The sequence below is a fragment of the Mesoplodon bidens genome, assembly GCF_964165515.1.
Source record: "Mesoplodon bidens genome assembly, chromosome: 2".
Classification (NCBI taxonomy): Eukaryota; Metazoa; Chordata; class Mammalia; order Artiodactyla; family Ziphiidae; genus Mesoplodon; species Mesoplodon bidens.
Window position 1 is genome coordinate 103,546,885 of NC_138177.1, and position 22,287 is coordinate 103,569,171.

At 47.8% G+C, this 22,287-nt stretch overlaps 1 protein-coding gene across 6 annotated transcripts in view; it reads left to right on the top strand.

The window, feature by feature from the left end:
- BCAR3 (BCAR3 adaptor protein, NSP family member) overlaps nucleotides 1–22,287 on the top strand; it is a 254,471-nt gene that overhangs the window by 193,010 nt on the left and 39,174 nt on the right. For 2 of the 6 annotated variants that reach the window (XM_081226559.1, XM_081226564.1), the window contains exon 1: nucleotides 8,980–9,557. The exons of the other annotated variants lie outside the window; for them this stretch is intronic. In XM_081226559.1, the coding sequence (XP_081082685.1) occupies nucleotides 9,474–9,557 (84 nt within the window). In that variant the 5' untranslated portion in view covers nucleotides 8,980–9,473. Of the gene's footprint in view, nucleotides 1–8,979; nucleotides 9,558–22,287 lie in introns of those variants that run through there. 6 annotated transcript variants of the gene reach the window in all.

The following is a 22,287-nucleotide window of genomic DNA, read 5'->3' on the forward strand; positions in this document are numbered from 1 at the left end:
TACAAGCATGAATACACATGCCCTGGGGTAAAGGTTTTAAATGTAATAACCACTGTCTGCTATTTACATCATTTTTCCCCCTGAATTTTTAGGATGAGAATCTATTAGGCTATGTTTCTAATTGTCTCTGTCTACTCAGGGTACATATATAAAATGCTGGCAAATGTTGGCATATGCTTGCTAGGTTTTACAGAGATATTTTTGTTTTGATCTTTTCAAGTCATATACTCACCTTTCTCTAGCTTATCTCCCTCCTGGTTTATTTATATGCTGGATATCCATTGCCTCCCAGTTTAATTGGGAGGCAGATTCCCAGATTCCCCTACTGTTACAGAGAAATTATAGGTGGGAGGTGGGGAGGTGGTGCAGAGGGGCTGTGAATTCCCCTGTGATTTATAGTTTGACTTTGGAAAAATTCCTGCATCTGTTGTCACAAGTGGCCTAACCCTGAGGCAGGTGTGTTGATCCTCAAGAATGATCCAGGTGAGTTCTTGCTGCTCTCCCTGGTAACTCTCCCTTCCTTCCCCTGCCTTCCCACTCCTCTGGGTGTACATGTAAGGCCAGGGATTGTACTGTCCTTTGAGCCACTGACAGAAGGAACCTATTATCCGCATGAATGCTGACTGCCTGGATGTCACTTCTGAGGTGGCATTGTGCGTAGCAGCTGACTGCCTTAGGAAGTGAAGAAAGGAGCTGGTAATCAGTACAGTCCTTCCTGTGCAGCTCACCCTCTGATTTGGCCCTTTCCTGTAGAGAAATGGGCCCAGCTGACATCTCCATATACGACAGAGACTGTCTGTCCCTTAGCCCTCCATTTATCAGTTGTGTGATGGGGCTTTGCTGCCTCCTGGCTTTTCTGAGATTCTGGCCTCAGTATCCATCTGTACATGTCCTGCCCTTTCCCATCAGTAATGATGAGAACTTCTGACCGGGGATATTTCAGAGGAGACCAGCTGTCTATATTGCCAAAAATATCTGTCACTCGGTCAGAGGGAGAGGGTTGTTGCAGCAACTATAATTCTGCCTTCTGGATTTGCACAAGATAAGGTACTCTAGGCAACCAGGTGGTATCCATGCTTCCATGATCACATGCAATAGAGCCAGCCATTCTGATTCATAGTCGTTTTAATTATTAACTCTAAGAACTGTTTTGATCTCATATGTGAAATAGAGATAATAATACGTGTCTCCTAACATGAGTATTAAATAGACACTATGGTAAAAGTCCTCTGTATAAATGCTGGCTCTTGGGGACCTTGCACATGGGGTGGTGAAGGCTCCTTTGAGGAGCCCAGCTGAGAGCTGGAACGATGTCTGTGACTGCCGCAGTCTAATGGGAGGGACCGCATCCCTGGAGTCTGTGGTTGGGGAGGGGATGCTGAGGGTCTCACTGGTAGCTAGTCTGAATTTACTAAGCGTTGCATGCAGACAGGCCCTTCCGCCAGCTGGGGGAAAGGGTTCTCCTCCTCTCGCAGGTGTTTAAAGCTACTCCAACAGCAGAAAGGAAAGTGGCACTGCTTGCCTCAAAGCTCTCTATCTCCTCTTCTTACCAGCCCCAGCCCTGCCAAGACTTGAATGTGTCCAAGGTGACTAAGGGAAGGGGGAGCTATCTGTCTTTGCCCATGTCTGTGGTGACCAGGGTGTCCTCTGCAATTCTCTCTCCACTAGAAAAAAGATCAAGTTAAGACCCTCAGAAGCTACATCTTTAGGAGCCACTGAAAGTCTTTCTGGATCAGTGGGGATTGTTAGGTCACATGACTCTTGGGTAAAAGCCATGGACCCCTCACCTCAATGAACAGCACTCATACAGCAGTTTGTATACAATTTCCAGTGGTTCATGGAAGCCCCATCCCACCAGAGGTTAAGAACTCCTGGCCTAGACTGATTGGTTCTCATAGCTCTTTGGGCAGGATGCATAATTATCTGGTATGTCTCTCAGATGATACCCATTATCAGTTTATGACCATGAAAAAATGATATTTTCCCACTGAAGTATTGTATTCAGGTGGCTGGAATTTGCTTGAAAACAGAGAAGGGATTAATTAAGATCATTTTCTCTTTCACTTGGCCAGCTTTCAAGGCTGGAATGAGTCGGGGTAGTCCTGGCTCCACCTCTTACCTGGTGCCTACCCTGCCCTCTGTCCGAGGGTTCCTGCCTTCTCAGGCATCCCTCACAGTCTGTTTCATTCATTCAGAACTTTGGTACCCTTTCTGGGTGGGAGGTGGGTGTGTGGTGGCCTTGGAAGAATGCACTGTAACTCTGGCGATCCCTGCCATTAGGGGCTGGAGAGCAGGAGGTGCAGGCAGAAAGCAGAATCACAAGTGACCCAGAGAAGGTAGCTGGGTGAGGCAGGCACGTCCAAGGGCTATCCCAGGCACAGTTCTGACTGTAGAAATGGTTGGCATCAGAGTATCCAGTAATATGGACTGGTGAAATATGAAGGAGTCAGGCACATGGGAGGTGGCCCTTCTGTGGACTCTAGACATATGTGGAAGATATAGTCCCAGGGCAAGAACCTGGAGAGCCAGGCAGGGGGCAGGGGGAAAGGTTGGAGGAGCATCAGGCAGGGCATCCAGGTGGGACATAGGCTGAAGCCCAGCTCTGCAGTCACTTGATGTGGGGACAATGGGAAAGGAGGGGCCACGGGATCCCTAGTCAGACTAGCTGGGACAGTGGGACATGGAGAGCTTGGTAGTTGCAGGTGGACCCAAGAGTCCCCTTGGGTGAGGGCCAAGTGGGCAGATGCTGTGGACTCACATGCTGCCTGTTAACTCCCCAAATGACAAGAGAGTCTGCAGCAGAAAATCATCTTAGGTATCTGAGCAAGTGTGATTCAAACCAATTTTAATACGCAGTCTTAAAATCTGAAGGCTAAAAAATATTTTAAGGCTAAAGAAACCTCTTAAACTCCTCCGCATTGTTCCCTGGCTTTCAAGGCTCAGGAGTCACCTCAGTACCAACTGGGGTCGGTCAGTGGCTCAGGGCAGTGCTGTCCACACTCTCCTTGCAGGACGTGGGTCCCATAGCCTGCCCTTTGGGTGAGATTTAGGGTGCAGCTGGGCATGTGCCCTGTAGGAGGAATGGACCAGAGAAACAGGTTTTGTGGTCCCTTCCTTTGGAGGGGAAGGGGGGAAGGGAGGCTCACATTTGCTGAGTGCCTAGACTCTGTGTTGCCAGGCTCTTTATGTGTTATCTCTGTTGATCCTCACAAAAACCCAGCAAGTTGGAGGAGGAAACGGGCTCAGAGAGGTTAAGCAATTTCCCAAGGTCACCCAGCTTGCTAGTGGTACAATGAAGACTTGAACCCACCCTGGCTCTCCCTCTACCCTGCCACCTCCCAGCAGCACTTGAAACGTGCAGATATGTGTCTCACAGCTCAGTTTTGGCAGATGTCATTTTGCAGAAGTGCTTGTGAGAGGGGCGAGCCCATGGCAGCCGAGATGGGAGCCCACGCAGCTGGATCTGGTTGGTGAGCACATTCTGGCTTCGTGGATGCCCCTCAGGCCATCTCTGTGGCGCTCCGCATGGGAGGGGCCTCTGAGGGGCTTTTGCTGTCACTATTAGTTGCTGGAAGGGGAAAGAGAAAAGCGTACAGCAAAGAAAGCCTAGGGGCTACAATGACAGGAGAACAAATGAGTGCTCTGGGTGTGTCGCCTGCACAGCGGATGTAGAATGGAAGGAAGCTGGGGAGGTGGGTGGCGGATCATCTTGGATGAGTAAGACTCCCACGGGTGTAAGGCTGGGCTTCAGGAGACAAGGAATCCCCTGAAATTATATGTAAAACTTTGCAATATGTGCCTTTTGTTCTGAGAGGAGGGTCCGTGGTTTTCACAGACTCTCAAAGAAGGCTGAGGCCGCCAGAAAGTCTGAGTCTGCTGTTTGAGAGGCTGGAATTACGCCCTGTGCATGTTCTTTTAATTTGGCCTTAATGCTAAAAATAGAAAATTGAGCTTGCATAATATAGGATTTCTGGGGTGATATCAGGAAATGGGTGGCGGTGGTGGTGGAGGGATGTATGGGACGGGATTGCATGCGACAGTGCGAGAAAGCAGTCAGGGCTGGATGCTCACCTAATTTTGCTTCATGTTGTCAGTTATACAATTTTAATAGCCGGTTAGAGAAACAAATTTGTGGAGGGGATGGAAGGCTCGGTAGGCAGCAATCTGTTTGTGAATACTGTCCTTGGTCTCTCTTTATGTGCTCAGCAGATCAATACCGCTTCCGGATAGAGACCATTTAACAGCCGTACTCTTTCATCCCTTTGAGGAATCTGGGGGAACCGTCAGAGCGAGAGGAGGGGGCGTACAGCAAACGCTCGTAAATGCACCCTCTGTGTTCGCCAGCGACACACAACCCGGCCCTAAGAGCTCAGCCGGCACTTCCTGCCCTCCTCCCGCCGCGTCCAGTTTGCATTCCCTTTTGGAGCAGGAAATAAATTGTGTTTGCATATAGGAAAATGTGTTGAACTGTCTTTGGCGGCTTGTGAAGCTGCTGCGTCTCGCGTGAGGAGGAGGTGACCTCTTTCCTGACGGCGTCCTCCTCCCCCAGCGGTTTCCCAGCCCTTCTCCTCGAGCCCTGTGGCTTTTTCGGGAGGGCAGGTGCTCAGATGCCCGACCTCCTCCCCTAACACCTCACCTGCTGGTGACTGTGATCAGAATCACGCAGACAAGCTGGTACCAGGGAATCAGGGCTGCTGATAAATGTGCCCCTTTCCAGCCCAGGGCTCCCCAGGCGGGACGCTCTTCAGGGAGCAGGGCCTGCGGAAGGTGGCCTCGGATCCTTAGGATTGGGCCAGTCTGGGTTAATCTTCCTGCTCCTAGGGCACCAGGAGCAATGTCTCACTCCCTAACTCCTTAAAGCTGTCTTTGTTCACCGAGAGCCAGGTCACTGGGGTTTAGTGGAGGCAAAGAGCCAGGAAGGATGGACCTTTCTAGGAGGTGAGGAGTCTCAGCAGTTGCCCCATAGGTGGAGCTGTTTTTTGTTTGTTTGTTTGTTTTTGTCTTTTTGCAGTACGCGGGCCTCTCACTGTTGTGGCCTCTCCTGTTGCGGGGCACAGGCTCCGGACGCGCAGGCTCAGCGGCCATGGCTCACGGGCCCAGCCGCTCTGTAGCATGTGGGATCTTCCCGGACCAGGGCACGAACCCATGTCCTCTGCATCGGCAGGCGGACTCTCAACCACTGCGCCACCAGGGAAGCCCAGTGGAGCTGTTTTGACCACGTAGACTTGTGCTGGACTCTTGACTGATGTTCCGAGTGTGTCCCCTGTGGGCAGAGACCAGCTGGGCCTTGTGGCCTTGGATCAGTGCCCTCCGATCAAAGCCTGCCGCCCGCCTTGGGCAGTGTCACTGTCTGCAGGGCTGCTTGACAGTGACCGAGAGCACCTCGGTGTTGTTTAAGGCTTGATGCCTTGATTCTGGGCTGGCTCTGGGAAGGGGAGTGGAGGTGTGGGCAGCCTTATTTTCTCGGTTGCCCTGAAACAGGGAAAAGCAGGTACCTGGTAGGCACATCTTCCTCCTCAGAGACCTTGTCCCCACCCCATGCCGTGTTGGAGAGAGGGTCTGCCTCACGGGGAGGCTGATCTTCTAGTGCAGACTGTGGCACTTTGGGAAAGAGACTCGGTACGCCTCTCAGCCCCTCCCAGCCCAAGGGCTGCTGCTGACAAGAAGCAGTTGTCTGTGGAATATGACTGGCAGGCACCCCCTGTTTCCATGGTTACTAAATAGGGCAGGTTAGTATTAAGGCTGCCCAAGGAAAAAATGGCATTGATGGCAATGCTTGTGCAGGGGCCTTCCTCTGGTCTGCTTTAACCCTATTCCCAGACAGGGTGGGCAACATTTGACGGGAGGTCATGAGGATTTTCTTCAAGGGTTCATCTGGCTGCGCAGCCTTGGCTTTTCTCACAGGTGTATTTCTTGGTTCAGAGGAGTGAGCCTCCCAGGAGGCCAGAGGGGGCGCTGGAGAGCACAGCGCTTTCCCAGAGCTCTGTGCTGCTTGCTCCGGGCCACCCCGCCTCCATCAGTCCCTGGGGTTGCACTGGAGATGCTGACCCCTCTCCCCAGAAGAGCATGATGTTTAGAAAGCCCTGAATACAAAATTTGACTGGTCCTAGATCACATGTACCAAATCATCAGACAATGGCCACCTACCCCAGGTCACAACCCTTTTTCATGGGACTGTGTCAGTAACCGGTTTAATTATACGACATTAAAAAATCTCATACTTGGTGATCAGATACCAGGTTCTGGCAAAAACACAGGCTGGAGTCCCTGGTCCTTTGTCTGTCCTCTGCTGCATGACACGCCGTTCTGGTCCTCTGTTTCTTTGTAACTCGAATAGAATCATCATTGTGGGGAGAATGGGGAGGATCGGTGTGGATGGGAGACATCAAAAAACATAAGTCAGTGAAGGGCACTTTACGAATTCATGCAACTATCATCTTTAGTGGCAATAACAACATGTTATTTTAGTCTCTCTCCTTGGCCATTTCAGGGGAAAATTGATTAAAACCTTTGAGTGCTGCTTTAGAAATTATTTTTTGTGTGGAACAAAAAAATAAAAAGTGCTTAGGAAACAGTTACCTAATAAGATTAGCTCACTGTTTAATCCTGACAGAACCAATTCTTCGTGCATTATGGAGACATTTTTTAGAGTAAACAGGGAAAGCCTCAGGTGACAAGAGCTGTGATTCTGCAGTGACCTGTCTTTTGTTTTGCTTTTACCCTGGCCCTGGAGCACTTGACTACGTAATTCTATGTAATTTACATGTCTGAGTTTTTTTAAGTATATTTTCTTTCAAGAATGCACTTCATTCAGTCTTTCTGTGGGTAGGGTATTAAAATTCAGAGGCTTTGGCTGACTAATCTCACTGAATTTCTGTGCAGCATTTAAGGAGCTGCTTCCCTCCCTTTTTCTGAGCCGGGGATGCTAGCCTCTTGGGGAGTTTCTTCTTATTTATTTATATATTGGCTGCGTTGGGTCTTCGCTGCTGCACGGGGGCTTTTCTCTCCAGTTGCGGCGGTTGGGGGCTACTCTTTGTTGCCGTGCGCAGGCTTCTCATTGCGGTGGCTTCTCTTGTTGCGGAGCACAGGCTCTAGGCACACGGGCTTCAGTAGTTGTGGCACGCGGGCTCAGTAGTTGTAGCTCTCAGGCTCTAGAGCGCAGGCTCAGTAGTTGTGGCGCATGGGCTCAGCTGCTCCATAGCATGTGGGATCTTCCTGGACCAGGGCTCGAACCCGTGTCCCCTGCATTGGCAGGCGGATTCTTAACCACTGCGCCACCAGGGAAGTCCTGGGAGTTTCTTATTCTGACAGGGCTTGTCACTTCCTGTCAAAGGGGAACAGCAGGTGCAAACTGGGCCCCTTACCTGGTGGCTATTGGCCTGATTGATGAGTCACCCCCACAAAACTACTGGGGCCATGGGCCCTGGCTGCTCATGTGGACTTACTCTTTGAACCCCATCTAATGAAAATGAGGGCAAACAGAGAAAATGCTTCCTCATGGGTCCAGTTCATGGACCTTGGGAGACAGTATTGACCCACCAAGTGGACCATCTCCAAGGGCCCCTCCAGCTCAAAAACCCCATGAATACTACCACCCTTGGTGCTTGCTTCCAAGGTCTCAGATAGACTTCCCAGGACCCAGGGCTGCACATCTGGGTCCCAGGATCATGGGGGGTGGGGAGCCAGTTGAGGAAGCAGAAAGGAAGTCAGCCCCCCTGGTTGTTCCTGTGATGACAGGCCCTTTGTAGCTCCATCCCCACGTTAGAGGTGTTTATTAGGCTGAGCCTCGGCCCCTTGAGGTGAGTGTGAGATCTGTCGCTCTCTAGAGCCCTCATTTAAGCACAGAAGCCACGCACCAGGCATTGAACAAACAGTTCTCTATTTTTACAGGCTGACTTGACCTAGTCCAAAGGCCGAGGCCTCCTGAGGATTTGACACTAATCCTGTTGGATATTTCTCATACCTCCCTCATGCCTCATCTGGTGTTGTTCCTTTCTGGACTGAATAGGTTCTGTTTCTTCCTCATTACAAGTTTCTGCCTGTGTGAAGTTTTAGAAGGCTTCAGGACACATTCCATTTTTGAGTGGCCGAAGCCACAGAAAGTTAATATTTGGAACGGTAGGAGAGGAAGCGCTACAGGCAGAAACCTGGGTTTGATTAAAAATAAAAATAAAAAAACCCAGAATTGTTGAGAATCCACCCTGACTGGAATGAAAGAAGAAAAGCAATTCCTTTCCCCTAAGGTGTCGGGAGGCTCTTGGTAGGGGTAAAGGCCTCTTAGCACTGGAGAATCGCTTGGTGGTGCTTGGTGGTGTTGGACATGAAGTTCGCGTGCTGGATCTGGGTTAGGCAGGATGGGCAATTACAGTGAAGTGTTTAAAGTGAAGGAGGAGGGGCTTCCCTAGTGGCGCAGTGGTTGAGAGTCCGCCTGCCAATGCAGGGGACACGGGTTCGTGCCCTGGTCCGGGAAGATCCCACATGCCACAGAGCGGCTGGGCCCGTGAGCCACGGTCACTGAGCCTGTGCGTCCAGAGCCTGTGCTCCGCAATGGGAGAGGCCACAACAGTGAGAGGCCCGCGTACCGTAAATAAATAAATAAACAAACAAATAAACAAAGAAAGAAAGAAAGTGAAGGAGGAGAGTGGGACAAACAGTTGGGTCAAAAGAGGGTGCATAGCCTGTCCCCCATCCTCCCAAGAGGCTGCACAGCCAGGTTGGGGGGTGGGGGGTACAGGCTGCTCAGGTTGTTAGCTGACAGACTTGCTAATTAAACACCTAAAGGCAACAGTGCTTTGCCAATAGTGATGGCTATGCCAACGTTATCAGCTGCAAACTGGCTGCCAGGAGCATCCTAATTAAAAATAAACAGTTCTGGGGGTGGCTGAGAGAGTGGGATGGTAATCCTGGCCAGGTTTCTCGGGACTTCTAGGATTGCTCCTAGGGGAAAGTCACACCCAGTTCGCCTTTGGGTCCTTTCCTCAAAGGAGCCTCTGTCTCATCACAAGGTGGTGTGATGTGTGCTTCTTGAACTCCTAGGTGCTGGGGTGACAAGCAAACAGACAAAGCCTCTAGGAGCAGATTGCCTGGTGACTTCAGCCCTGGGGAGGAAAGGTTGGCTGGGGGAATAATGATTTCTGCTGGGTCTCTAAATTGAGGGGACAGCCCAAAGCCTCTTCTAAAAGAGGTTAGAATTTCATCAGAAAATGAGTCTGGTCACATGAGGATTTCTGGCACTGTGTGCATGGCAGGCTGGACACCCGCCTGCCAGAATCGAGCGAGTGGATCGTATTGGCTTCAGCGGAGAGGGAAAGTCCCAGCCTGGCTGGGGAGAAGGAGCCACTCACTCCCCTGCGGCCCGCGGGCCAGAGCAGCACAGCTGCTGCAGCGGGACTGGGACTGGAGCTCTCACGCCTCAAGCCCCCTCTCCTTTAACCCTAAAGAAAGTGTGTGGTCCAGGGACTGAAGACTGAAAGATGCCTAAGGAATGCAGTGCTTTCCACGCCCTCTCGGCTGCTCTGTGCTGCTTCTATCACCGCAAGTCTTTCCTTGGAGTAAAGGTAGGTGTGAGATAAGGTACATCTAAAATTCTCTGGGGGGCCTTGAAAGCACTAGAAAAGTTTGCAGCCCGCTGGCTGTAAAAACAGAGGTGCTGACTTTGACGTATGGATCTTCATAAGCCCCTAGTGGTGTGTCTTCTCTGGAAGCAGAATCGGGCCACACAGAAGAAGGGAGCTCCTTGTCTGTGCTTTAGGATGAAGCTCTGTTTTTCAAGAGACTTTCAGTTTCCTTGGGCTGAAATTTTATACCAAGGTAGCTCAATACTATTTTTCTTTTCTCTCTCTCTCTCTCTCTCTCTCTCTCTCTCTCCCCTTGTTTGTAATGAAGGCTGAGCCCCTCTCTCCACTTACCCTGCTGCTCCATTATGTCAGTAACGTATATAAGTACAAAAACCACCAAATATCTCCTTTCAAATTGCAGTCATGTTCCAAACCGTTTCCGTATTCAGAACTGTCTTTTCTTTTTTTTAATTTAAAGAATGCCCCCATTCTTAACCTTTGTTACAAGACATCAATACCAAAGGTAATATGTCAATACACGATTTATTTTGATGAAAATATTCAAAGAACCTCATTTGACTAATTCAAGATGAAGCCTCTGTTCTGTTGCCCACCTGTGACAACAACTAAGAATTCCATTTAGTATAGGCTGTCACTGATCTGGGGGCTTGTCTGCCTTGGAAAAATCCTGTCGGCCCCAGCATGACTAAGGACCTCATTTATTCATGGGAAATAGGAATCAGAAAGCTCTCAAGGAATTCTTCCCACCCTGACAGCAGAGCTCCCTCTCCTAAGGGACTGACTTATTCGGTGCCACTGAAAAAGCTACAACAGGAAAATTTCATAGGAAATCCTGTTACAGGGAGAAAGAGCCCTTTGGAGAAAAATAGACAGTGAATGTGAAGAGGAGAGGCTTCTTCTAATTTTACTGCCCTTTCGAAGTGTTCAGAATAGCTTTCTAACCATTCAGCCAAGTTCATTTTTGTCTCTTTGTCAAGGAATTTGGAGGAGAGTGAGTAATCATAGGTTAAGAGTGTCTCCTCCCTGATTTAAGAGCCCCTTTCTAACCTGGAGCCCAGTGGGGTGACGTGAGGACCATGTGGTTTCTGGCCTAAATATGGATCGTTCTAGAGTGGGGCAGATGAAGTCATGCCATTAACAGTATTTTAAAGCTGTCGGAGATAGACGGGGAGGTCCTGAAGGGAATCATGCACTGCAGGGACTGGCAGTAGATTTACACTCTAATAGAAGTCCTCCCATAAGCCAACTTCTGCTAATTCAGAAAAGTGCAACTCAGCATTTGGTATCTGAGGAAACAGCCCATAAATATCTGGGTCTGAGTGATGAGATTCTGTTTGGAGACCACTGCGCCTCTGCAGTTATTTTCTCCAGGGCCTGCACAGAAAGGCCACAGTAACACATGGGGTTGGTCTGAACTAACCATCCTTCGGCCTCCCCACCACGGCCTCTCTTGGTGGTTGACTGTCGGTGGAAACACCCTCCTTCCCACCTGGGCTTCCTATCCCACCCTAGTATGTTGCATCTTCATAGCACAGAGAGAGGACCTGACCTTCTCACTCACCAGAACCTGAAGTCTTCCAACCCAGCTCAGGCTTTCCCTCTGACTCTTGGGATGTGTTTCCCGGTCTTGTTTTGCTTAGATAGTTACCTGGGAAAGAAAATGTACCTGTGCTCAAATCCCTCATCCTGCCAGTGTTGCCCCAGTGATAACGCTGCATCACTTTATTGACTCCCACTTTAATTAGGGGTTTCAGGTCTTGCTGCTCATAATTAGTTTCCGTTGCAATTAGAGTTTCAAAATTAAATTGGGATTGATTGCCTGATAGCAAAGCGGAAATAAAGCTCCAATTCTTGACCATGGATGCTACTTCCCTTGGCATGAATTTCTCATACCAAAAATAACACTGTGGTAGCCATGGTAACTTTCCATTTGGTCTAATCCATATCATCTCTGGAGAAAGTACAATGTTATTAATAGTGTTTGTTGTATGGGAAGAAAACTAAAAATATAAAAGCTCCTTCATTACATAGGGGACCAATCACACAGGCACTTTCAGGGAATAAGATCTCATTTGCAGAGGTTCTGCAGAATTTAGTATGTGTTTAAGGGCCTTGTGTGGCCTTGAATACAAAGGCCCTGGAAAAGAATTAATTGGGAGGCCGAGAATGGAGAGGAGGTCAAGGATATGCAGTCATTGCTGGTCCTCACGAGTTGAGGCCATGTCAAGGGTCATGACTTTAACATCCCAGAAGGGTTCACACAAGGCACTCATTTCACAAAAGACCTCTGGATCTCAAGTAAGAAAAGGAAAGGACATTTTGCTTACACCCAGTGGAAAAGAGTCTGTCATGAAGATATTCCAGATCCAGGACATTAGTGGAGCACATTCAAGTTTGAAAATCCCTGAATGGCGAATGTCATAGCCTTTCTGTGTATAAGAACTTTGTTAGGTGTGTGTGTTGGGGGGTTGATTTAATGACAGCTGAGGCAGGTTCCTGCCTTTGAAGGACTTCCCACAAGACCATTAGTCCATAGTGTCATTTCGTTACATTTGCAAAAGGCTTTCCAATGTCTGAGGTTCCTTCACAAGTTGTCTCCGTGGGGTCTCAAGACAAGCTGAAATCAGGCAGGACAGTAGTTTACCCCTTTCCACAGAGGAGAAGCCGAGGCTTAGAGAAGTTCCCTGCTCCAGATCATTTAGTGGCGAACCAGGAGTAGAAATCAGATTTTGTGGCCTCAAGCCAAGTGTCCTTTCTCCGATACCATAGTAAGACCAGTGGACGTTGACAAGATGATTCTGTCTCTACTAAATACTTCAGTTAACAATTCAGTTGGGAAAGCATAGTGCGATCCTCAGCTTTTAGGAAAGAGTTCAGGGAGGACGCAGAACTGGTTTTCACAGACTAGGTCGCCTTCCTGCAGCAGTGGCAGGGCCACCTTCTGGTGCCCAGAGAGCTGCAGAAGGAATTTAGGAGAAGCACAATAGATCCCATTTCTGGAACTGGCCATGGGGACAAACACCCACTTCTCTGGCCCCTCGAGTCCCTGATTCTCCTTGTGTGTGGGCAGGGGAACCGGAGCTGAAACTTGCTGCCTTATCAGTGGCTACTGCTGATGAAGGTGGGTGTGATTGTGTCAGGAAACTTCAGGGGAACCAAAGAGACTGGAGTTACCTTGCAAGTGCAGAAGAGCCATCTCTCTGAAAGAACACCAACAAGGAGGTTGGAGTAGGGAGTTGGTGGATAAATGAATCAGTAAGTCTTGGCTAACCAGTCACTAAGTCCAGCGGCACTGGTCTTGTCAACGAGAAGTCGTTGTTAGAAGGCAGTGGATTTTAAGCATATACATTCTCGTACAGAGGTGTGACTGTCTTTGCAGCCACAAAGTGCCCTATAGTGGGAAGAGCTTATATCGTGCGGTTGCTATTGTTGTGTTTTGTTTTGCTTTAAATCATTTCCCTTGCCCCTGGAAAAAGTATGTGGAGCCTCTCTGAATGCACCTTATAGCCTGAGGTGTCTCATCTGCCCATCCCTGGAGGGTTGGGTCCTCAGAACTTGTTTTCATTGGAATCTACCTTTCTGTGTTGGAGTGTCATGTAATAGAGTGAAAGTCCTGCTCATTTGCCCTGTGGCCCATCCCTTGGTCTGTCTGCTGTTGTGACAGCTTGGTTACTGGTGATATACCCTGGTGTTGACAGTGGCTTAAGTTGTCTTTGTCATGGGGCTGATGCATTGCCAGCACAAGCTGCACAAGGTGGAAAAAGCCACTGGGGAAATGTCTTTCGAAGTGACTCAGCCCCTCCTTGTGGCAGTTAGTAGTTGCTCACTTATTTCTCCTGCTCTCCAAAAAAAAAAAGGCCTAGCACAGCTTTTTAAAAGAAACCTAAATGCATTCCATTGGCATCTGGGGGCCACGGGGATCTGGTTTCAGCATCAGGGGAAGGACGTGCCTGACAGGGGCTGGATCCCAGTGCCCCCTTCACCACAGACCCCGGAGCTTGGATCCTGGCCGAGACCTTGTTTTTGTTGGAGAGTCGTGGGTGGGAAGCAGAAACAAGACTGGGATCCTGGGAAAATTCTGTTAGCGGGTCAGCACCTCCAGGACCACAGAGAGATGGAGCTGTGCCAAACACTGGAAGGGATGCTGGTGAGTCGTCGGGGTGCGTGCACCACAACGGTCATCACACACCCACGTGTGAGAGGGCGGCAGTACGCGGAGGACCCTAACCTCTGTCGCTGCGTTTAAAGATGCCTTCACAGACAGAGCTGAGGCCTTTTACCTGATGCACATTTTGGACGTCCCCAGGGCAGCAGAGGGGACTCAGGCTGTCCTGGTGGGGGAGAGGAGAGGAGTGCCTCCCGGAGTTGGACGTCACTGCAGCATCTCTGTGCTCATCTGGATTTTCAGTGCATGTCCATAGCCCCGGGAGCTACTACTGGAATCTGGCTCTGGCCACGAGAATGTCATGGCCTATTTTTCTATCTTATGAAAGAGCTATGATCAGTCTTTTAGTTTGTATGGAGAACTCTTCCCAGTGTCCACTCTAATACGTGTGTGCTTTTACAAAAGCAGGTGTACAGAGAGAACCAACAAGCTAGAATCCTAGATTCTTTAATTGTAGTAAGATGGGATTTGAGGGACCAACGAGCCAATCTCCCACTCAGAATTCATCTACTCATTCCCCGCTCCCACCCCCACCCCCATGCCCAGCATGTGTATCAAGGGCCTATGGGTGCTGGGGAGACAGAGTGAAAGTTTTTGTCCTAAAGGAGCAATTCCGTATCCGGCTGGGGAGATGGACACGCAGGCAGCTCTCTCCGAGGTACCACGTGGTGGTGCAAAGGCAGGGAGAATACACAGCACAATGCGAGGTGCTGGGCAGAGGTATTAACCCAGTTCTGGGTCAGGGAACTTCCCCGAGCAGGTAACACTGGGCAACTCCTAAAGGAGCCATAGGTAGAAGAGGCCCTGGGGAGAAAAAGGGCATCACACACGGGACTTCAGGCTGAAGTTGCGGAGCAGAAGGAGCTGAGATCAGAGAGGTGGTCGGCGCACAGATGGCGCAGGGCGGCGGGGAGCCAGCACACAGTTTGGATGGGAGTGGGGGAGGGTTTGGGGTCGGCCCCTTGTGTGCAGGATGCGTTTGAGGAGTGTCACCAGCATCTCCCCTCACTCATGCCAACGTCCTTGAAGCCTCCCGTCCACTCTGCTTCTCCTTGCTCAGCTCACTCGTATTTTCCTCTCTCCACCTTCTCTTTAAGCCTGTTTTTAACACTCATAATAAGATCCTGTTTCGTACTCCACAGCAACAGTTCAGACCATCAGGCCCGATGCTTTTCCATCCCCGCCCCTGCCCCCACAAGCTACAGCTCTACCTGTGTCCGTATCCGTGACCCTCTCTTCCTTCCTGCAGCCTCTGAGGATGAAATGTCCCTCTCCCTGACCAAGGCCAGCCCTGCCACCTGTGCCCATGACCACCCTCCTCCCCAAAGACTCCTCAGGCACCTTCAGGTTGTCCCTCTCTACCAGCACTTTCCTCTTAGCTTAGACATGCTTCAGTCTTCCCCATTCTAAAAATAATCATCATATCCATGTCTTCCTTCTTGGTCCCTGGCTTCCTCCATCCCCAAAGCTGGTTAACACAGTCTCTGCTTCCTCACTTCCCATTGGCCACTCAGTCCCCTTGACCTGATCAGCGACCTGTCCTCGCAAAGTCCTGTGGCTGCCATCCAATTCTGATGCTATTAGAACTCTCTGCTGCACTCGGCAGTGTTGGCCATCCTTTCCTGGAAGTCTCCTCTCAACCTCTAGGACACTGAACTCTACTTGTTTCTCCTAGATCCTTCCTGACCCATCCTGCTGTGTTGTTATAGACTGAATGTTTGTGTTCCCCCAAAATTCATGTTGAAATCCTAACCTCGAATGCAATGATGTTAGCAGGTAGGCCCTTTGGGAGGTGATTAGGTCATGAGGGTGGAGCCCTGGTGAATGGGATTAGTGCCCTTATAAAGAGGATCCCAGAGAGCTCTCTTATCCCTTCCACCATGTGAGGACATGGCAAGAACATGGCCATCTATGAACTAGAAAGCAAGCTCTCAATAGACAATGAATCTGCCGGTGCCTTGATCTTAGACTTCCCAGCCTCCAGAAACTGTGAGAAATAAATGTTTGTTGTTTAAGCCACCCAGTCTATCGTATTTTTCTTATAGGAGCTTAAATGGACTAAGACACCCATCTTCAGCTTCTCTTTCTAGCCTGCCTCTTAAAAAAGCCAGTGTCTTCTAGCCCTCTTCTCATATTCCCTCTATAACCCATCTCTTAGGTGGCATTTGAGACAACATACCCCCTCTACACTGAGGATTCTCAAGCCCTTCTCTGCAGCACCTGGATCCCATGGCCTGGTGAGCCACTCCATCTGGATGGCCCACAGGTACCTCAGGCTCTACATCTTCTTCCATAAACTTGCTCCCCGCTCATGCTTCTGTACTGGAAGTTGATGGCTCAGTCATCTCCCAGGAGCTCCCGTGTCTTTTTCCCCTATTCATCTTCCATGTCTAATCAATTATAAGTCTTCATGATTTTACTCCTAAACTCTTCTCTCATCCACTCCTTCCTCCTGTCTCTCCCACCAGTACTGTACTACTTAGGGCCTCATTATCTATTACTGCTTAAAATTCTGCAGTAACTTCCTAACTGGTCATCTGGCCCTAAATCTTCATAGGAGGTCATTTCATTACCCTTCTTTTTGACATTTCTAGAGATGGGAGGTGTACTGTACCCTAAAGGCAATACATTCCCACGTTTGAAAACTCTAAATTGCTAGAAAGTTCCTCCTAGTATTGAGTCAAAATCTGTGCCTTGCAATGTCCACCTTATTCTTCAGTTAAATGGATATAATAACCCTTCAGATACATGTTTTTCCCCTCCATATTATGACCATGTCTATTTGAGGCCAAATTAGTTGGTATGTGTAGACACCTAGGAATAAGACAGGAGGGAGTCTGGATTCGTTTCTCTAGGGAGTTGAACCAAGAATACGTGACCTGCCATCTTGGGACGAGAACATCCCAAACCTTCATATATGTCAACACAGCCCTCATGTTCCCCAGATCTTTCCTGTAAACATGTCTCGTTCTTTATGTACTTTGGGAGACTTGGATTCTAGTTTTCAGGCAATCCTTTACTGCATAAGTCTGAGCAAGTCACGAAAATCCAGGGCCTTGGTCATGTTTTCTCTTGTGAGATATAAATATTCTTGCTACTTATTTAATTCCAGGGACATCATATGATTCATGAGATCTGAGTTGTGTTGTATTAGGTATCTTGTCCCTCTAAGTCCAGCTGCTGCTTCCCCGATCCTGTCCATGACATCTAGCATGGTGTTTGTGTGTTTTTTAAAAAAAACTTGTTAGATGAGTTATGTGGGTGTCAAGAACTTTGAACTCCTCTGGGAGAAATATATACCTTTAAAGTGGCATGTGTGTGAGGTGTATATTGGAAGCAGTGAAGTCGATGCTTGGCCAAAACCCATTTTGAAATGAGTCATTTAGTTTTACTGAAAACCTGCTCCGTACTTAGCTCTGATATATAGTGCACTTTCTGAGACAGTTGCTAGTCATGTACTATTTTGCAAAAAGAGAATTTGGAAAGTCATTTATTCCACCCGCACACTGAAAGGCTTTCTGAATCTTTGGATTTTCCTCCACGTGTTTGGCATATCTCGTTTTTCCTTCCAATTACATCTCCTAGTGTCTTTCAATCACAATACATTTTGTTTATTCAGTAATGCCTCATGCATTTGAGGTGAAATAAGGAAAGGATAGAATTGGGGTTTTGGGTGTTTTTTTGTTTTTTTTGTTTTTGGAAAGGATGGTGTTTGAATTAAGTTGATTTTTATTTTCTGATATTCTTACTGAAGAGCAAATAGGGCATCCATTTTGGTGAACAGCTGTGTTCCAAGTCACTCATAACTTGAATTAAGATGTTGAATTAACAAGCTTGAATTACCAATGGTAAAGATTTCTGGCTTGGCTCTCTTTGTGTTCTGAACTTTGGTCGGTCTTCAAACCCTTATCCTGGGCCTGCCTTAGCCAGGGCAGTCTCTGTTTTTTCATTCGCCGTAGATGTTAACAAAACACTACTCTTACTGAATGGAATCTCACTGCCAGACGGAGCGATTAATATTTCACTTGCGTTGTCTTATTTAGCTTGTGTGTGTGTGAGAGAGAAGTGTTATCGGAAGTCACTTGAGGACATGGTTAAAGGAAGCAAAGCAGTTTAGAGGAGGTTTTCATCGGTCAAACGGGTGCTTGGCTTTTATTTGAAGCCCTTCATTTCACTGACCCAATAAAGGATTAAGTGCAACCTGTGACCTTCAGCCTTCATCGTAAGTGTGGCACATCCAACTTCTCACTGGGAAGAATCAGAATACAGGGCTGCCTCATGGGGGTGATTTGGATGTCTGCTTCAGGAAGTCATCACCTACATTTGATCTAGAGGAGAGGGTACCCGCCATAGCTTTCAGCAGGGCAGGATGTTAACAAATGGCTTGTTGAAAATCTTATAGTGTTTCAGTTTATCTATTACCAGAGAAAGGTGAGACCCCCCTTGGAGTTGAGCACTGAGTGAGCCCCTGGGTAATGCTCTGTCAAAAGGGTAAGAAACATGATGGACAAACCCACTGGGGCCAGGGGAGGCGGGGGAGGGGAGGAGAGCTTATGGTGTAATGAGTGCATTCAGCAAGTTCTTTCACATGTGAGTAACTTTTGTGAAGGAAAAATGCTATTCTTGGTGTTGGATGTGCTACATTCTGTCACACTTAGAATTCTTCCTGCAGTTTTCAGACCGAAATCAGTCTCCTTCAGTGAAAAATAATTTTCAGTCCCTTGGTGTTTCATCAAAATAAAATTGAACTTCAAAAGCAATAGCTTCATGATCTAGCAGGATGGGAGGGTGTGGGGAAGATCTTGCCCAGAGAATGATTGTGGATGAAAGGCAACAGGAGTTTAACATCAAAGGGAGCTGTGGGTCCCAATCAGAATGATTCTAATGTAATTAGTTTGGAATGGAGGATTAAGTTACTGCTGCCTGCTTAGAGAGTACGCTGCTTTAAGGCTCCAGTCTGCACAAATTAAAATTAGTCTTTTTTCATTTACACATATGGAAAGCAGAATTTTAATGCGAATTTCACAGAACCTTGGTAAGTGCAGAGTTCCACAGATATCCTCATCATGTTTCTTATTCATGGTTTCTGAGCCTCTTTTGCTAAGCATTTGATAAGGTTTGATAATGAATAAAATGAAATCTCTTGGACTTGGGCTCTCTGGGGGGTTTGATGGCATTTTCCTATCTGTGCTAGTGTCTGACGGCCCCTGTGTCATCATTTGTCTGTGAAAAGGAAAATCACACAAAGTAAAAAAATGAAGCATCTTAATTTAACAGCAAATTGCAAATCAGTTTTTAATGGCACGGGAGTGAGAATCTGATGTCAAGTGTGATAAATTACTCAGGTTTAATTATAAAATGATTAAATGGCATCAAAACCCATCTGTAGAATCTTTGCTGAAGATGAGATTCTTTCTAGGATTTAGAAAAGAGAAATTTATATCTTCAAGGAACTTAAACGTTAGCATCAAATTAATTGAAGTGTTTCAGAATGCTGAAACTTATTGAGATTTTATGAAATCTCTTTGCTACTGAGTCCTTTCTCAGAAGGAGCCGAAGGCCCTCACTGACCTGAAATAAGATAAACACTGAGAACTTCAGCAAAACAACTTGTGATTTATTACTGTACATTCCCTTCAGATGTCTCGTCTCCTCAAAGAGGTTCTGTAGCCCATGTCAGGCCATGGAGTATTTCTTACTCATGTCTGCATCTCCCCTCAGGTCTAGCCTAGGAGGCCGAGTGGCACAGCAGGCACTTGGTAGGTCCTTGAGTTTAATCAAAGGCACACTGTTCCAGTGACTATCAAGCTCTTGATTTAAAACTGACTACCTGGGACTTCCCTGGTGGTCCAGTGGTTAAGCATCCTCCTTCCAATGCAGGGGACATGGGTTCGATCCCTGGTCGGGGAACTTAAGAACCCACACGCCGCAGGGCAACTAAGTCCGGCCACCGTAACCACTGAGCCTGTGTGCTCTGGAGCCCGTGAGCCACAACGAAAGATCCTGCGTGCCGCAACTGAGACCAGACGCAGCCAAAGATTAAAAAAAAAAACTAACTACCTTATTGTTTCTGCAGAACTTTGGCCAACAGGGTGAAGTACTGTGTGGGTTAGGAAGCTGCCTCCAAAGACTGCGTCACTGAGCTTTAATCTCAGGATTGAAAGGAGCAGGCTCAGAGGCAAGGGGCCCAAGTGAGACCAGAGGTCCCCATTTGTCAAGAGGCCAACACCTAACAGGCAGAGAGCCTCCGGGACAGCTCAGGGCCTTTCCCTGCTAGCCCACAGAGTACCTTGTGTGAATTAGAATTAGGCACCCTTTCCTCAAGACGCTCTATTGCCACCTGCCAGGCGGCTGTGGTATACAAATTTTCAGTGGCTGTTTATGAAGGGCCCCTCCTTAGATATAATGTCCCTCTGTTGTACACATCCCGGAGCCAATGGCCAGGCCACTGTGTGGCCACCCCCAACTGCGCTGGGCCAGGCTGAAATGCCCAACTGCCCATGCCACCATTTGCTTTTGTCTACCAGATATGAGATATAAAATTTGAATTTGACATTTTTTCTCTTTGGACTTTTAGTTACAAAATTAATTCTTTACTTAGGTAAAGACTTCGACTTTAATCACAGTTATTAGCATGAGAAACTATATTTGTCTAGCCTAGCACCCTAGTGGGAAAAGTTGGATTAGTAAATTCAAGCCTTTCTTCACTTATCTTTGGATTGTAATAAAATATTTTTAGGCAAGCCATAAAGCCAGCGAGTGTCAGTCAAAGGTGGCGCAGAACCCAATATACGAATAGTTTCATTTCAAGGCCTTAGGATTGCCACAAATGCCATCCCCTTTCATTCTATTCTACCTCAGATTAAAACAGTTGAAGGTTTGTACTAGAAACTGTTGGGCCTGAAACCGATGGAGAAGTGGATTTTTGTTTTTCAGCCTGTAGTCAGGGTTAAGAGTGGCAGAAGTAATTGGGATTTATTCATTCTGTGGCTTCGTGATCAGTTTATGCAGGTTTTCAACGGTAAAAATACCACTTGGATCTCTGAAAGCCCTTGATATACTTTGGAATTTGGTCATAAACTGGTCCACTGCTTAAAATTCAGCACAAGGCAGTGTTTCAAAGGGTCTGAGTTTCTGACATCTCCAAAGAATCTCATTTTTAGACAGGTTTACTTGTAAGGCAACCCTAGGTGCTAAGAGGCTTGGTGAGGCTTCAGAATACTCCTGTAATGGCGGTCAAAAGTGTGCTTTTTCCAGGGTGGAGGAGCTCCACTTCTTCATGTGTTTACAGCATTCGTTAGGGTTCGAGATGGCACAGCTGTCACGTCATCACATGTCTTGCTGGAGTTCAGTGGATCTGAGATGAGGGGTCTTTCCGGACGCTGGCATTGGCCTGGCCACCTGGGGACAGTTCACAGTGGACTCAGAGGGGTTTCCCATTGGCTCATCAGAGGACATGGTCTTTGCTGAGAAATTAGACCGATTTTACATGCAGTCGGACTTACAATTTTGTTTTTGATCATAATTTCTGGATGAGATTTATGGAAAAACATGACCTGTGGAGTTGTTTGGTACAACCCGATGAGTGGCCTGGACTTTTGTGGACCTCTCCCTCAGTTGAGTAAAGCGGCCCAGGGCAGAAGAGAGAAGCTTTTGTTTGAGAGCCTGATGGGTTTCTCGGTGTTGTGGCCCGACGCTCTGAACTAGGACAGAATAGCCCAGAAGCTTGCTCCCTCCCTCCCTCCCTCTTCACTCTCTCTGCTCCCTGCCCCCTCCCTTCCTCTTTTCATGCACACATTCCCATCCTCCTTTTTTTATTTCAAGCAAGTTAATTCCCAACCTTGGTCATAGAATGAATGACTAGAAAATCATCCCAACCTTAAAAATTCAACAAAAAAACATATTGATGACTAAGCCTCCAAGGCCCTGAAGGACACATCATCTCTGTACCAGGACGTCTCAGCCCTCGTGCAAAACACACAACTTTCTTACACTCTCATGCTGCCACTCTGTCCTGTGTGCTGTGGACGTGTGGCCGGCTGGAGTAACCACGTGTGCATGTTAGTACTGAGACGCATGCCGCCGAGGGAAACTGCCTACTTACAGGTGCTCAGCGTCACCCTGCACAGATGGAACCATTTAGTGCTACTCGAAACCCCAGCAACTACTGACTTGGAACTGAAATAAACAGAATAAACATACCTATGCCTAAGTAGAAATTGGTAGTTCCAACTTCTAGCTTTTTTTATTCCATCAGAACTATTGATAAATTCTCAAAGACCAAATATCTCTAAAACTTTCTGATGGGTTGTATAATTCGTTTTTTAAAAAAACTCTTTAGAGAAGTAACTTTCTATTTTTTAGCTAAGAAGCATACTTAGAGGGTCCAAATTCTATGTTGTTCCACATGAGCACCTACTGTGTGCCAGGCACTGTGCCAGTTCCTTTTTTTTTTTTAATTCCAGTTGCATCAGGTCAGGTAGTCCTGTGAATTGGGCACTATTACTCCCAGGTGCAGACAGATACAAGTTAAGAGAAGTCTAG